The sequence below is a fragment of the Palaemon carinicauda genome, chromosome 3 (assembly GCF_036898095.1).
Source record: "Palaemon carinicauda isolate YSFRI2023 chromosome 3, ASM3689809v2, whole genome shotgun sequence".
Lineage (NCBI taxonomy): Eukaryota > Metazoa > Arthropoda > Malacostraca > Decapoda > Palaemonidae > Palaemon > Palaemon carinicauda.
The window spans coordinates 170,711,264-170,727,777 of record NC_090727.1 but is presented as its reverse complement, the minus strand read 5'-3'; the positions used below and the strand labels follow the sequence as shown (position 1 = coordinate 170,727,777).

At 47.1% G+C, this 16,514-nt stretch overlaps 1 protein-coding gene across 2 annotated transcripts in view; it reads right to left on the bottom strand.

Annotated features, from left to right (window-relative positions):
* Window positions 1-15,795, bottom strand: part of Rab4 (RAS oncogene family member Rab4) — a 46,583-nt gene extending 30,788 nt beyond the window's left edge. The window contains exons 1-2 of one of the 2 annotated variants that reach the window (XM_068371127.1): window positions 15,168-15,795; window positions 6,198-6,278 (exon numbers count right to left, since the gene is read on the bottom strand). In XM_068371127.1, coding sequence (XP_068227228.1) covers window positions 6,198-6,278; window positions 15,168-15,183 — 97 coding nt within the window. In that variant the 5' untranslated portion in view covers window positions 15,184-15,795. The remainder of the gene's footprint in view (window positions 1-6,197; window positions 6,279-15,167) is intronic. The other variant, XM_068371126.1, reaches the window with a different exon arrangement.
* Between the last annotated feature and the right edge of the window lie 719 nt (window positions 15,796-16,514).

Genomic DNA, 16,514 nt, shown 5'->3' with positions numbered 1-16,514 from the left:
AGGACCTTTGTGAGCAGCTGTAAAAGGTCTGGAAACCATTCTGTGTGGTGCCAGAGTGGAGCTATGGTGGTCATTAACAGGTTCTTAGATGCTCTTGCCTTGCTGAGTAGTCTTCTTACTAGGAAAAACGGGGAATGCATAGACATCTATGCTGTCCCACTGTTGTTGAAAAGCCTTTTGTCAAAGTGCTTGGGGATCCAATACTGGAGAGCAGTGCAGTGGGAGCTTGTTGTTCAATGATGTTGCGGACAGGTCCACAATTGGCAAACCTCCAAAAATCAGGAATCTGTTGGCTACTCAATGATTCAAAGATCACTCACAGGCAACTATCTGAGTCGCTCTGCTCAAATTGTCTGCGAGCAAATTCCTCTTGCCCGGAATGAAGCGAGCTGATAAGGTCACTGAGTTGTCTTCAAACCATCTTAGCATCTCCACAGCTAAGATAGTATAGTTTGTTCATATATGACACTACCATGGTATAATCGCTTATCAACACCATGGAGAGACCCAAAAAGAGCTGTTGGACCTGCTGGATGGCCAGAAAGGCTGCCTCATTTCCAGGAGATTTATGTGGATGTCTCGTTTGAACTTAAACCAGAGCCCGGAGGCCGTAGGATGCAGCAAGTGAGCACCCCACCCTTCTTTTGATACATCTGTGAAGAGAGTCAATTCCGAGGGGGGATCATCCACACTTCTGTGGAGGTTGACTTCAGACACTCGCCACCTTAGATCCCTCTTTTGCTTGGGTCCCATATGGACTAGCAAGTCTGGTGGGTCCTTGTGCTGAGCCCAGCTGGACTTCATCTGCCACCAGAGAGATCATATGCGTAGTCGAACATTGGTCACCAGGCTCTTAAGGGAGGACAGGTGACCTATTAGACATAGCCACTGACATGCTGATAGAAAGTCTTGTAGTAATAAGGGGCTTGCTACCTTCTTCAGACTTTGTGTTGTCGTTGGACGGGAATACTTTACCTAATCTGGTGTCTAGAAGCATTCCAAGTATAACAGTCTCTGCGTTAGTTGCATGGAAGATTTCTCGAGATTTACCACATTCCCAAGATCACAGCAAAACTTGAGAAGTCTGTCTTAGTGTTAAGGAAGGGTTGTCATAATCTCCTAGGATCAGCCAGTCATCCAGGTATCTTAACAGATGAATGCCAATCCTGTGAGACTAGATTGAAACCAGGGAGAGAACCCCTTGAAAACCTAAGGTGCTGTGGACAGGCCAAAACACAGCACCTTGAACTGATATTGCCGGTCACCTATTATGATCCTTAAATAGTTCATTGATGATGGAGGACCAGGGATCTGTAAGTAATCGTCCTTAAAATCCAGTGTACCATGGTCTGACCATCTGTCTGACAGTTGCTGCAGTCTCCATCCTGAATGTAGTTTGTTGCACAAACTTGTTTAGGGAGAAGAGGTCGATGACAGGTTTCCAGCCTCCAGACTCCTTTTCTACCAGAAAGTCAACTGTAGAAGACTGGGAACCCATCTAGGACCTCTTGAAAAGAGCCCTTCTCTAATATGGACTGGACTTGGGCCCTGAGGGCCTCTTCCTTCACGAACCCCTTTGTGTAGGAACATGATGGAATTGGGGAGGGAGATATAGCATGAACAGGACACGATAACCTGATTGCATCACAGAGACCACCTACTGCTCCGTGTGTCAACCAGCTCTGCCACCGGCTCTGTAGGCATCCTCCCACTAGTGAGGCCACGTCGTCATTACCTTTCTCCAACAATCTGCTGCCTTCTTGATGTCTTTGACATTAAACAGCAAAGAACCTTCCATGGATGACGTTCGTAGTTTAGTTGCTTCCATTCTAGGCACTTGCTTATAGAACTTCTCAATTACAGCATCCTGTCATTTGAGCACCCAGTTAGACAAGTTTACTACTTGGTGGGACAGGAACTCGATGGTCCCAGTGCCTGAGAGTAGGAAGGTCGACATCGTCTCTCTTGTATGCTCTTGGGACCAGTCATTCATCTTGAACAGGTGTTATACAAGGGCTAACTATAGATTGAGCTGAGAAGTAGCCTACATGGCATATTTCGCAACTCTCTCCATGTTTAGGGGTCGCTCGCCTAGAAGATCACCGGTAGGCCCGCTGGCTTCTGATATATCATTACTGGGTCGAGACGTAATGCCGCTAGGGTTTCCTCCTTCACCTTGTAGTATCATCTGTTGAATGAAAGGAGGAGGAAAGAGTTTTGCACGAATCGCTGGTCCGCAAGAACTGGAAACCTACAGCAATCTGAAAGAAAGCCTTCTTCTTGGAACCCTTCAACTTCCCTGCACTGGTTTTGGGGGATTTCTGGGTGCCATACAGGAGGTCTAAGATAGTGTTTTTGCCTTCGGGGGGGGGGGGGGGGGGGGGTAAATGATGGATCATCTTGAGTCTGACCGAGAGAGAGAGAGAGAGAGAGAGAGAGAGAGAGAGAGTAAAGGATGGATCATCTAGAGTCTGACCATTGATGTCTTTGATACAAGCTAAGACTTGCCAGAACACGTGATCCGCTTACTTCTGCTCCACAACTGAGATCTTAGGGCTTGCAGCTCTAGGGAGCAATTCCTCATAGCTCTGGCACTCTTCAGACCCCGAGACCAGGGCAGATCCGCACTGGACTTAGGGGCCTTCCGAACGTCAAACACTTCATCTAAGATAGTGTCTTTGCCTTCACGGGGGGCGATCACGGGGTCCATAAGCCCGTTAAGTTGCCTTATCAGGCTCAGGACCTGCCAGAAGGCATGTTCGGATTCCAGCTGATCTCCTCCTTGTGGGCTGGCAGCTAAGTCTCCTGTCCCAGGAATCTCTTCCTGGGGTGAAGCGTGGACGTTCCCCCGGGGAGCCGCGGGTTCCTGGCGAATCCTTGAAGATGATTTCGGGACGGTCTTGGAGTCCTTGGATTCCCTCCTGGGAGGGATAGAGGATCCCAACAAAGAGGTTCGAGGAGCCCCTTCCTCACGAGACGACTCTCCTCCATGAAGCGAAGTCTCCCCCCTTGGTGCCGAGGGGAAGACTACCGCTTCACTGGACTCACCCGAGGATGGAAAAGCCTCGTCCACGGGAGAAGGAGAAAGCACTCGAGCAGGAGAAGGGGGCTTCGCGACAGACCTCTTGGGAACCAACTTCGCCTTGGGGGAAGTCACCACGAAGTCCACGCCTCTCTTTCTCTTCAGCGTAGGAGAGGCAGCCGTTGGTTTGTTGCCCTGATCGGCGAGTGCTGGTTTCATAACCCTCACTAACGCCCGTATCAGAGGACCAAACCAAGTCTGTTGCTCCACGGACACAGAGTCCGAAATCCTCGCTGGAGGGAAAGGGATCGGGCGATCCTTTGGAGTGGACACCACAGTACCTGCCTGAAAAGAAGGGGGGGAAGAATGATGCACTAACCTCTCTGCAGTGTCTTCCTTGTCCTGCACCACAATCCTGCGTTTGGATGGAGGCTATCCCGAGCGCTGTCTAGGAACACGCGTTCCTGCTGCTACCACTGGCTGCGAAATTCGCCACGAACGATGGTCGCGCGAGGGCGAGCGGTCGCGCTGGCGGATGATCACGCAGGCGCGCAGTCGTGCGGCTGTACAGGTGAACGAGCGCGTGTCCGCGTCGGCGAACGAATGCGTTGGCGTGATGGCGAGGGAACGCGTTGCCGCGTAGGCGAGGAAGATCGCTGGCGGTGTAGATCAGCAGGTGATCGGTGGTGAACTGGTGAGCGCTGACGCGCAGGTGGGCGATGGCGCGTTGTCGCATGGTGACGCGTTGGCGAGCGATAACGCGCAGGTGAATGATCGCGCGATAGCGAGCTAGTAGATGGCGAACCATGTCCTTTCAGAACCTCTGGTCGACGAAGCGTTGGAGAACGCGTGCGTGCAGGTTGTAAATCACGCGGGCGGTCCGGAGATCGCCGATCAACAGGTGATCGTTGACATGTAGGAGAACGCTGATGTACAGGCGATACTAGAATCGTCTGTGAACGCTGGCGAGCAGGAGGGCGACGTGTGAGATCCTGTGAAGGAACAGGTGGCGCGGTGCGTTCACGAACAGGAACAGGAAGATCGTAGGCGCGTGGGCGAACATGTGCTTTTGAAACACGTGCTGGAGAACGCGGACGATGTTGCGTAGACACAGGATGAGGATCGCGAGAGAGCTCAGGACACTGATGGCACACAGGGTGTCCAACAGGGACTGCAGGATGGTCAGAGACCACAGGAGAGCGCTGGCGAGCAGGAGGGTGATGATCCTCAAAAGAGCGCTGACGAGCAGGAGAGCGCCTGTGCGCTGACGAGCAGGAGAGCGCCTGTGCGCTGACGAGCAGGAGAGCGCCTGTGCGCTAACACTGCAGAAGGGCGAGCAGAAGAATGCTGGCGCGCTAAGCGCTCTTCAGGAACCACAGGATGTGGGATGTCCTCAGGAGAGCGCTGACGAGGAGGGCGAACATCAGGAGAGCGCTGACGAGGAGGGCGAAAGCGCCAGCGAACAGGTGAGCGCTGACGAGCAGGAGAGCGCTGACGATCAGGAGAGCGCTGACGAGTAGGAGAGCGCTGACGAGCAGGAGAGCGCTGACGAGCAGGAGAGCGCCTGTGCGCTAACACTGCATGTGAAAGGGAAGAATCCCTTTGCCCCGAAGGGACCGTTGCCCGTCGGGTGACGAGTTCCCCAGAAGGTGAAGATCTAGCAGGAGTTGGAGAACGGTCTGCAGAGAGGTCCAAAGGAGCAGGAGCTGTAGGCTGAGTACGACGAGGAGAGTCCCCTTTGGAGGAAGAAGATCCAAAAAGGCGCCTCTTAACCCCCTTATAAGGGGAAGGGAGGCCCTTGCGAAGCAGCGGACGGTGAGCCTTACGGCGAAGGCGGCCACGGGGAAGATCATCAGGACCATCAGTCCTCTGAAGGGGAGTCTCAGTCAAGGCACTTCCCTTAGAGGGAAGCTGAACAGCAGAAGAGCCCGTAGGACTCACTTCCCCCTTCGAAGGATGTACGGAAGGGGGAGGAGAGCCGTCAGCACCATCATCCTCAACTGCACCTGCAGAGGATTGCCCCGCCCCGTCGGAGGCCTCTGCCACCACGACGTCGACGATAGACAGAGGGTCTACCTCTGCTACCGCCGGCGACTGCTTAACGGCGGCCCCCAACGAGGCAAGGTCAATCAAGGCGACCCTGGAGGGCAAGCCCTTAAGCCCCAGGGAAGCCCAAATCTGTAAGAGATCATCATTAGACAATGAGTTATCAATAACCTCCCCCGGAGGAGGAGGGGGAACTGCCCAGCTATGGGAGGCGACGCCCTCTCCCCCCACCCAAGGTCGGGAAACAGAACTAGGGCCTGCGCTACAACTCGGCCGACTCTCCTTAGGAGCCGGACGGGGGGGAGCTTCGGAGGAGGTTTGGGCGGCAAAAGAAGAGTCCCGAGAACCTTCCTCCTTCAAGGCAACCCCCGAAGGAGAACGGTCTCTCTTGGACTTCTTCTTACGCCGGCGGCCAAACCTCTCCCACTGAGAGGCAGACCACTCCCTACACTCACTACACGTTTTCCTGGTCACACCGTCGGCCCCGACACTGAGGGCAAAGAGTGTGAGGGTCCGTATCCAAGGCCGACATAAAGGTCCCACAAGGGCGGCCGGCAACACCAGGGCACGTACGCATAGTAAGGATAATAATAAACGGTAGTCACCTTCAAACAAACACACAAGCTGTAGTAAAGAAAAAGCAGAAAAAAGATTAAAGGCTGTCAACGAGGACGATGAACAGACACATCTGTTCACCGCCGAGCCAAAAGTGAAGTGAAGCAAGTCACCGGTGTGTGTGTGTGGGGGGGGAGGGGTAGCAAGCTACCCTTCCCCTACCCCCCCGCTAACTAGCGCGGGGGTAATTAACCCTCGTTAAAACTATTGGCTCGTCATTTCAGCTGCGCTAAAAGGTAAACCCAATGTAAATAGCGTGGTTTTGTATTTCGGTTACGGAACAATGTTATTTTATTAGATTTAGGCATTTTCTGATAGTTTTCCTTGAATTCGTTTAGGAACTTTCCCGCCTATCTTTTGACCTGATTCCAATACAGTACAAATTTCCATAAATTACTATTGATTTCTTCTATACTTGCTTCCATTTCACCATGTAGCTGGGAGTACCATACCTATTTTGTATTACATTAAACTGAAAACTAAAGTATCAAACTAAAGTCATTAAATTACTCACATTTTCCTTCAATGAACTGATGCAAAAGACATGACTTGCCAGTGCCAGCACTTCCGATAACCAAGAACTTGAATAAAAAATCTGAAAGATGAATTTGATGGTCAATTACTTTGTCAAAATATATCTCTCATGCTGCTGATAAATTGAGAAAATTATAGAATTACATAAAACAATAAGTACAGAGAATCTTCCACTGTATAAAGTTGGTTTGGGGTCAGTTAGTACTTTATCACTTAATTCCTAATAAAGTTTGCAACAAACACATATGCTGTATGTATTTCGGTTTGAAAGTAGTAATTAGATTGATGAAAAATAAAATAAATCTAACCCTGTGAGACACACAAGTAATTTTTAAAAGTATTCACAGTGATATTAGTTTCCTAGCATTCTCACAGAAAAAAACAAGTAAAACTATTTATGAATAGTATTCCTATAAAAATAACCAAAATAAATATGATTTTAATACCATGAACCCAATTTCCCTAAAAAACAATTTCTTAAATTCTATACAGTACCTCTGCCACAACCTGAATGGATAACCTGACTATGTAAAACTATTTGGAAACCATATCACAGTTTCAAAGTGCAGTCATTTGCATTTTTCCTAACTATACAAGCCAAAGACTTTTAAATGGGAGTATGTATTTAATATGAGCTGGAACAGCCATTAAAATCTTTAACAAGGTAGATTCAGTAGCTAGTGGGAGGTAGGTGGGGAAGCCACCTGCCTGTTTACCTTTTGCTCAAGGACTTAACAGGTGGTTGAGGTGGAAAGTATAACGTAAAAGGCTCAGGTTCAATTAGTTAGGAAAAGTACATGTATACAAATCATAGTCCTTTAGATAAGAGACAAGGATATCCTTGAGTGGGAGGCAGTCACCTAAAGCCAGACAGGAAGATTCTTTTCTTTCCTGGACATGTCCTCCTTACTCGTCCAATACAGGAGCAAGGAAGGTGACTCCAACAACTTCCAAGAAGCTAATTAAAGAGATATAGAAGCTCTTAGGGCCTCAGCCAATACTAGCTAGAAAGAAAGTTTGCAATAAGTCACAAAAATCATATCTCTCTATAAGGAAAATAATGTTGGAAACGTCAGACCAGACATCAATACTTACGTGAATAGAAGAAACCAATCCATCCTACTCCTTGGAAGAATGAAGGAGTGGCTTCTAAGCAGAGCTAGAAAGGCTCTCTGTTGAAAACAAGAAAGGGTAGAAGGACCATTCAATTCCCCTTTCATCAAGATTTGTGCTGAATGTTTTACCTGTAACAAAATCCATACTTGTCCCTCTCAGGAACAGGAAGAGTTACACAACTGAGCGACCAACACACAACACAAGGAAGGACATGCAGCAGTCTGTGAGTAATGTCCTAAAGGTACTGAGGGGCTAGACTCATTAGTTCTTCTTAGAGATCGCAGAGGCCCACATTAACCGCAGGTGCGTCCATCATCGGAGGGCTCTTATAGATAAAAGGAACACCAAATGGGCAACTCCTTTGTGGCCTGCTAAGGCTTAAGAGAACTGCAACACTCAAATGATTGATGTTAAATCTTGCAATGTAGTACAACTGGGCCCTCCAGGACCTCAGGCACTTTAGAGCCATATGTTTTTAGGAGTTGTAGGAGGGATAGGTTCAAGCAGGAACTGGGTCTCTGTAATACAGTCAGCCCTTGATCTTCACAAGTTCAACTTTGTGTATTCTGTCATTCATGATACAGATAACCGTATAGCTTATTAAATAAAAAAACACGTCTTCTTGGTTTTCCTATCAGTACTTTCGCGGCCTGATGATTTCAAACAGATTTGCTCTTCTCTAAATCTCTTCCTTACCACCATGAGTGGGTGAAAGGTTCCAACTGAATAGGAACCAATGCACTACCTCTCTGAGCTTTGCTGATACGAGTACCAAGAAAAGCAAACCCAGGCATTCATCTTTGGCTTTAGAGAGTGATTACACTCATCCAATCATAAAAGATCAAATGGTAGTTTCCATCTGTTCCAGAAAGACTCCAAATAGCCATTCCACGAGGTCCGAGCTTAGCGTGCAAGTGGACGGACAACTGAGTATTTGAGGATGGAAAGAGATGCTTAGGAATAGCAGAAGGCCAGCATAAACTACGAGTACTCCAAGTCACCAAGAGTATGAAGTCTTTCCCTCTGGAGGCGGACTATGAAACTGAAGTTCCAACTGAACATGGCTTGAAAGTAACTGTTTGAAGGAGAAGAGAATGGACTTGTGCTTTGTCCCTGTGACAACTAGTGAAGAGATTACAGAAGCCGAGATTGTTCAACCTTTGTTCAATATGTCCAAAGATGGAACCTAGAATGAAGGTATAGACACAATCCAGATATGGGATGAAGAGACTAAGACACATTTAGGGAACCCCTTCTCTCAACAGGAGACAAACTCTGTATTAGCCCTTCTCTTCTTCCTCTTAACCCCCTTCCTGGACTGATCTTGGAAGAAGGCAAAGAAGTACAGATGGTTCAACCCCTTTCAGAGGAACTAATTACTAGAGGTTCTTGATGAGAACTGGAGAATACCCAGACCTTCTCCAACTAAGCCAGGAGTTACAGCCCAGCACCCAAACAGTTGGACAACTGATGTCTCTGAACCGGTTAATCCGGATGATATCCCATTCAGATGATAGCCATAGTCAGAGTCAACAGAAACTGAGCATGTATCCAAGGGAAAAGACAAAAGCTCCTGGATCAGCTAGACAGAAGTATTTCTGACATAAGTACTCACACAGTGGCAGCAGACCATGAGCCTAACAGTCAAGTCAAAAACCATGTGGGAAGTCTAAAAGCTTAACAAACAGTTAGAACTTACAGTAGCTAAGAGCTGTTAGGATGCCTAACCCATTGAAACTCCATGTCTGGTACCATCAAACAACAAAGGAGGGGACGAAACTGGCAATCAGCCAGGGTTGGTGTGGTGTTAAAAATCACGCAGAGCAACCTTCTCCTGGTTCAGGATTTCAGAGGTCGAAAAGTAGACTGGAAGTCCCGTAAGTTTCTCGAAGGGTGTGGCCTTCGAGAGTGCCTCTATAGAGTGGTCGAGAGGCAGCATTGGAAGAGATTCCCCGAGGATCTCATAGTATCTCCTCTGAAACACATATGGAGGAGGTAGGAGCTTGGAGGACGAGCTGGAGCGGAGAGAAGAGATTGACCCAGTTGCCTGGGACACTGCCTTCTGTTTGGCACTCTTCAACCCCTTTGACCAGGGCAAAGTTGCTCTGGTCCTTTGAGGTTTCTGAGTGCCGTAGAACTGGTCAAGGACCATTTCTTTTCCATCTAGAGGGGCTGCCAATGGATCTGGAAGTCCATTGATGGAACGGATGCAGGCTAGGACCTGCCAGAAGGCGTGTTCCGACTCCTTCCTCTCATCCTCCGTAAGCTTAGGGCTAGCGGCTGCTGGCAGAGCTTCATCCTCGAGATTGCTCTGCTCTTCCACGTCCGAGCTCTCATCCATAGGAGCCCAGAATGGGTAGAAGTCGTCAATTGGATAGACTGGGGATAGGTAGACTGCCGAAGAGGTGCTCTCTTCAGGCTGCCTGGGAGGCAGTGAGGAAGGAAGCCTGGCCGAGGATTTGGGGATGGTGAAAAAATCCTTCGGTTCCCTCCCACGAGGCCGGAGGTCCTCTGTCCCCAAGGGCCTAGAGGACTCCGTCAGCCTACAGGTGGAATATAAGTCCGTTGCCATATGGGGCGAGTCCCGTCCGGTCGCATGTCATGCCTCCTTAGACACTATCTCGACCAGTGAGGGATGGAAGGAGTCTCCATAGGACGTAACCCTATCCTCCTTGGGGGGCGAAGGACGAATCCTTTTCCTTTTGCCCTTTGGTCTGGCCTGTGGCATCTTGAACTGCAGGGGGCTACCCTGAGGTTCATGCCTAATCTCCTTTTGAGGTCTTTTGCAAGAGGGTGACCATCTCCCCTTGCCAGAAGGATCCGCCTGTGCGGAATCTTCCGAACTCCTCCTAGGATCGGAGGGAGGAGAGGACCCTGGGAAGAGAGGAGGCAATAAAGGGATCCTAGGTGTGTCACCTAAGGACTGGGAGCGGGGAATGACTCCTTTCATGGCTTGGCGCATTACATTGAAGAAGGCGCTAAGCCACAGGGGGTCACGGGCTCCTGAGTAACTAAGGGGGAGGTTCTTAGGAAGGCACTGCTCCCTGGGTTTAGGAACCTGGGCAGGTTTCCTAACCCTCTTGTCTGAGGGAGGCTTCCCTACATGCAAGATCGGCACCGGCCTACCCTTAGGGATAGGATCTGGGCTCGGTCGTGAAGGCGACTGTTGTCTCTGTTGAGGCCTAAGGGGCTAGAGAGACTGATTGTGAGTGCCAAGATGGTCGTGGGCTCATGCGCCCAACTGTTGGTAGGCGGAAGGGTGCTCATGCGCGCGCCCTTCCCGATTGCGTGCACCTTTTTTGCACTCGTGGCGCGCATAAGGTTATTCGTGCACATGGCGCACATATGTTGTTCGCGAGCATGGCGCGCAGTAGGTTGTTCGCGCACATGGCACGCAACGGGTTGTTCGAGCGCATGGCGAGCTACAGGATGTTCGCGCATATGGCGCACCGTAGGATGAACCCCCGCGCCATGTTCGCCATTTTGTTTGCGTGCGACAAGATGGTCGTGCGCGCCGATCCGGTCGTGCGAGCGAGAGCTCTCAGGTTGGTGAGAAAACTCACTGCTCTCACCCGAAGGTTCAACGTAATGAGGAACAACAAGACCCCAAAGGATCAGCGTGACTGACGGTACGAGAACGCGAGAGTTCAGCGTAACAGAAACAAGTCGCGAGAGCCCGAAGGTTCAGCGCGACGGAGACCTGAAGGACTCCTGCTGTCATGAGAACCCACAGGATCAACATGACGAGAGCCCGAAGGCTCACGATCACACCAGCCCAAAGGGTGATCGTCACGAGACCCCGAAGGGTCAACGTGAGGAGAACCAGCAGGTTCAAAAAGACATCTCCTCACAGCCCGAGGAGGAGAACGTCCGGGGTGGAGAGGGATTACCCACCTCTCCACTCTACGAACCTCCAGGGAGGAATGTTCAACAGACTCCGCCCGAGGGGGAGACTGATTAAGGTCTACAGATAATTCCTCCGCAGGGGAGGAGAGTTCACCCGAAGGAGAACTACGCTTATAACAAGGTTCTTTTTCTGTCCCTGGAGGAGAACCTAAAGCGCAAGGAGATTGTCGATGTAAAGAGGTAATCTTCTCTCGCGAATGAGAGATATGTTCCCCCAAAGGGAAGCTTGCCTTGGAGAGAGCCCTGCCACCACCCCTGGTGGGTTAGCTAACTCCTCTGCGTCGGAACCAGTCTCTCGGTCTGACCGACGAGCAACAGCGCCTGCGCCCACAAGAGGAGGATCGACCTCCGTAGAGGAAGGAGATGACCGCCTTCTCTTTGCTCCCCTTCGGAGGAGTTCAAGGAGAACTTCCTTCGTAAGGGGATTATCGATGCCCAGCGATGGCCACAAAGACACAAGGTCTGGAAAGGAACAGGCGCTCCCTGAGGGAAGAGAAGGAGCCGACTCACTAGGGGAACCGCCACCTTTGCCTATCCCACAGGGTTGACCTGGAGTCACAAGCCCCGGGCTACTGCTCGACCGTGCCCCGGAAGGGCCTGGTAGAGGATTAGTTTCGGGCAGAGATTTGGGCATAGAGGAAGCAGAAGCCTGTGATTTCTTTGATTTCGAGGAAGACCCCAAAAGCGAAGATTCGTGTTTAGACTTCTTCTTCTTACGCGCAAACCACTCTCGCTGGGAGGCAGGCCACTCCCTACACTCGAAACAGGTGTTGTCCCGTGAACACTGAGTTCCCCGACAAGCCGGGCATAAAGGGTGTGGGTCCGTCTCCACGGACGACATGAAGGTACCGCAGCAGCAGCCTTCAATACCTGGACATGTCCGCATAGCGGGACAATAACCAAACACACACCGATACACACAAAAGAAAAAGGAATAGTAATAAAGTCAGGGCAGTTTGTTTAACGGGAGAGAGAGAGACGGCACGTCCGCACTCTACCAAGCCCAAGTAAAAGTGGTTACTCAACCGACAAGTGTGAGTGAGCAGGGTAGCCAGTCTACCTCAACCCCCTCCCGCTAACTAGCGGATCGGGTAATTATCCCTCACTAAAATTGTCTTGGCTAGTTTTCGGCGTTGCTGAAAGTAATACCCTATAAATAGCGAAGGTTTGTATCTTTGTCGGAACAAATTACTTTTATAAAAAAGTACCTGGATGAATATTCTCTAAAGAAACTTGTGATAAACTGTGTTATTACTAGGATTAACTACTGCAACTCCAACTATTACAATTTACCAAAAGTACAACCCGAGAAATTACAAAACATAATAAACAGAGGAGCAAGACTAATAAAAGGTGTCCCACCTAGAGAAAGGATCACCCCTACACTAATTAATTTACACTGGCTGCCAGTTAGAGTGAGAATTGAATTTAAAATACAGTATGTACAATAACCCACCAAATTATTAGAACCGGTCATCCAAAATACCCCACAGAATTTCTACATATTGCGCAGCCAACAAATTGTGTTGACACGAGAATAGTTACAGATGGTTTCAAACTATTGGAACCTAGATATATGTCTACTGTAAGCTCCAAAGCCTTTAAATATGCGGCCCCGAGACTATACAATACGCTCCTACGAGACATCCGAATGATTGAAGATATTAGGGCTTTCAAGAGGAAACTGAAGACTTTCTTTTCTGCGAGATATTTAACAGAGACGATTTAACAGTAAATGAGCAATACTGTACGTGATATGAAATGTTGGATACCATGAACAAACAAGATAAAATGACAGTGGAGGTCCTGTAGATAGTAGGACCAGAAAAACAGCCGTCGAAGTAAGTACCTGGCAACCGGCTACCTGCCGGTAGTTATAACTACCTTGTTAAATCTTTAACAGCCATTCCAGCTTCAGTGAAGTCATACCCCTATCAAAGAACAAATTGTAGGTACAAAGTGTGAAATAAAAGTGTTAACACAATTTTGCAAAAAATATATGATACTTTAATTACCAGCAAAACTGGAATTCGCTATAAGAAATGGACGAGTGCTGACTAGTTTGGTATTTTTCTCTATATATTTAATAGGGGCTGGGGAATAATAACTTACGTATCGGTCAATTACAATGTGAAGTATGTTTTTCACTCTAAGTCCATTGTTTACATCTGAGAGACTGAAAGGGACTTATTGAGCATGCTTGGTTTCTGTGCATTTACAATGACGTATGTCAGGTGGTTTTTTTAAACCAATTAACAGCTAACAAGTACTTCTCCATAAGTTCCCGGATATTGTTCTACAACAGCTATTTTTTTTCCACCTTCCTCTTAAGTTTCAACTTCTCCACCATCACATAAAGACGTCTCCAGGAGGGAGCTCAAGTGAAGTACATCAATCTATTTCGAAATTTAGTATGATTTCATTTATGTCGTCATTTGATTATGATGGAAATGCTCTCCGTTCAGAGTATGGGTATTGTGACTCTGTGAAATTCAAAAAATAACTGAGAAATAATGCCTCAAAGGTCCGATTTGGACTTAATTTTTAGGGAAGACCAGCACATTTTCTACTGCAAAGCTTCTGTAAAGATTGCCAAGACAAAAGAAAGATAAAAAGAGACGTTAGTGTCAATCATAAGGTAAGGAATTCTGATTTACTTGGGATTTACTTTACCATAATGTAAGGATTTACTTGTGATTTACTTTTCATTTGTGAACTGGTAAGGAGGGTCTGGCTAGCGGTTGTGACCTGGGAAGGGGGGTCCGGAGGGCTTGGCCCTGACTAGGGGTTGTTGACCTGGGAAGGGGGATCTGAGGGGCTTACCCTGGCTAGGGGTTTTGTGACCTGGTAACTACTAAGTTATGTTAGGTGGGTTTGTTAGGTTCTGTACCCTTATACAACTCTCAAAAGTTTATCAATCATGTTTTGGCCTGTTTTCAGCCACTTACATGAACCATATATTTTTTCAACTGGTTATCTTGTCCTTCTTTTGCATTTCTGACCATTATCATTTTTGTAAATCACTCGTTTATGAGAGTTCCCCACCCAAAAACCCCGGTTTCCCCCATAATTGTCTTTAAATAAGGGTGTCCAAGAACTCATGAACGGGTGGTTTGTCCCAATAATCAAGGTCAGAAATGCATAGAACACAAGATAATGAGTAGGAAAAATATATGGTTCATGTATTTAGCTAGAAATTAAAGCATCATATACCTACCAATTAGAGACAGACAATACTATGTGGGGAGAGGATATGTAACGGCTCCTCACCTATCCTTCTCCTTAGATTCCTAGACTGGGTTAAGTCTGTTAGGGGTACAGATATCTATGATTATCTTTGGATACATCCCCGATTATACGCGATATTTTCGGATAGTCGTTCCGGGGGTTAGAACCCTGTGATACCTGACAATAATTCTCTTGTAATATCACTTGTAGAAATATTATACAGTAGGAAGCTGCCGGAAGGACATTCCATCAGGACGATATGGCTATCTCACCCAAAAATTGATTTATCCGACGTCAAAATCTGTTCTAATATCCCTTGTGGGCAGTTTCACATCGACTTCTACAAGATCATCCAAGATCCTCAGACCTATCTGAAAGGCTAACATTTACCATTGAAAGTACACTTACCATAAAAAACCCTACCCCTAGTCGATATCATTATCATCATTATTATTATTATTAATAGCTAAGCTACAACCCTAGTTGGAAAAGCTGGATCCTATAAGCCCAGGGGCCCCAACAGGGAAACTAGCCCAGTGAGGAAAGGAAACATGGAAAAGTAAAATAGTTTAAGAACAGTAACAACATTAAAATAAATATTTCTTATATAAACTATATAATCACAATTACATACGTCTATAAGAATGAATACATCATTACGACATATTTCTTCAACAAAATTAACTACGTTATAACTCACCATAAGACTCGGACATTGTGGACAGAGGGTTTATGAAGGGTTTCCCGATTCTGTTGTTTTTGGTCCTATACGAAAATAAGTCTGTTACCTTCCAATTAATCACAATTATGATACAAAATAGAAATATTGCACATTCACAACATTTTGCTGTGATTCGAAGAGACGTAGAGAATACAAATTTGTCCTCTAGGATTTCTTGAAGTAGCAGAACTAGAACTGTCAAAATTTGCAAGGTCTAAATAATTCCGAGTTACAAGATACGAAATAATGGAAATCATGCAAAATATAAAGATATATAACAATTATTATTAATTAACATACAATAATTCTGTTTTATAATAATTTTGAGACATATATTTTCTATATATAGACAAAACAAAAAATTTACTATCTTTTCAAATCATGTTTATGACCCGGATGTAGACTTGGGTAATCTTTGCTTAGCCTACTTATTACTACACTGCCTTTTTTAAGTATGTTGTCATTACTAATTTTATCTTATCATTTTCATTATCACCACCCTTTATTGAGATATTTCACTGATTATTTTAAACGGTTTATGAATACTTAAACAAAATAGCACCGACTACGCCTGGAATTTTGTCCTTTACCAAGAGCGGGAAAATTGGCGGTATGTACGAACTAATTAGGAAGGCATTCTCTACTTCAATAAGTTAACTCGTGCACCATTTTACTTCCAAAACATACGACTTCTGGTGAATTTTACTTCGTACGACTTTCTTTTAAGGATGATTTCTTTTATAAAATACACTTCTGATTCAGGCACCATTGGTGGGGGGGGGGGGGGGGGGGACAGCGTTTCCTATTTTACGCCACCTCTTCTGCTCCTCACTGGGGAATCCCCGGGGATTTCATTACACATCATCATCAAGCGTGACTAATCCATACAGAACAAAGGCCTCAGACATGCCTTCCATTCCTATGACCCCGTTTGTTTATGGTTTTTTCTATGCCAGGCTATACTAGCATATTTGCTTAGCTCGTTAATCCATCGTTTTTTCTTCTTTCCCTTGCTTCTTTTGTAGTCTATAGGGACCCGTTCTGTTTAAAGGCACGAATGACAGAGGCAAGGCTCGAAAGGGACAGTGGCAATGTCCTAGAGACTAACCATGTGATCAGCACCCCGAGACCCTTCTCCATCCAAGCTAGGACCAGGGAGGGCCACCTGCTGAGTCATCATCATGTGGACTTATAGGTTCCCCAACACGGCCCATTCTTTGCTCACAAGGACGCTGTAAAATAAATCGAGTTTAAGTAGGTTTTGAACAATTGTGACAAAACGCCAGGCTGGGACGTTTCCAATAAGCTACCACAACCTCCTTATTG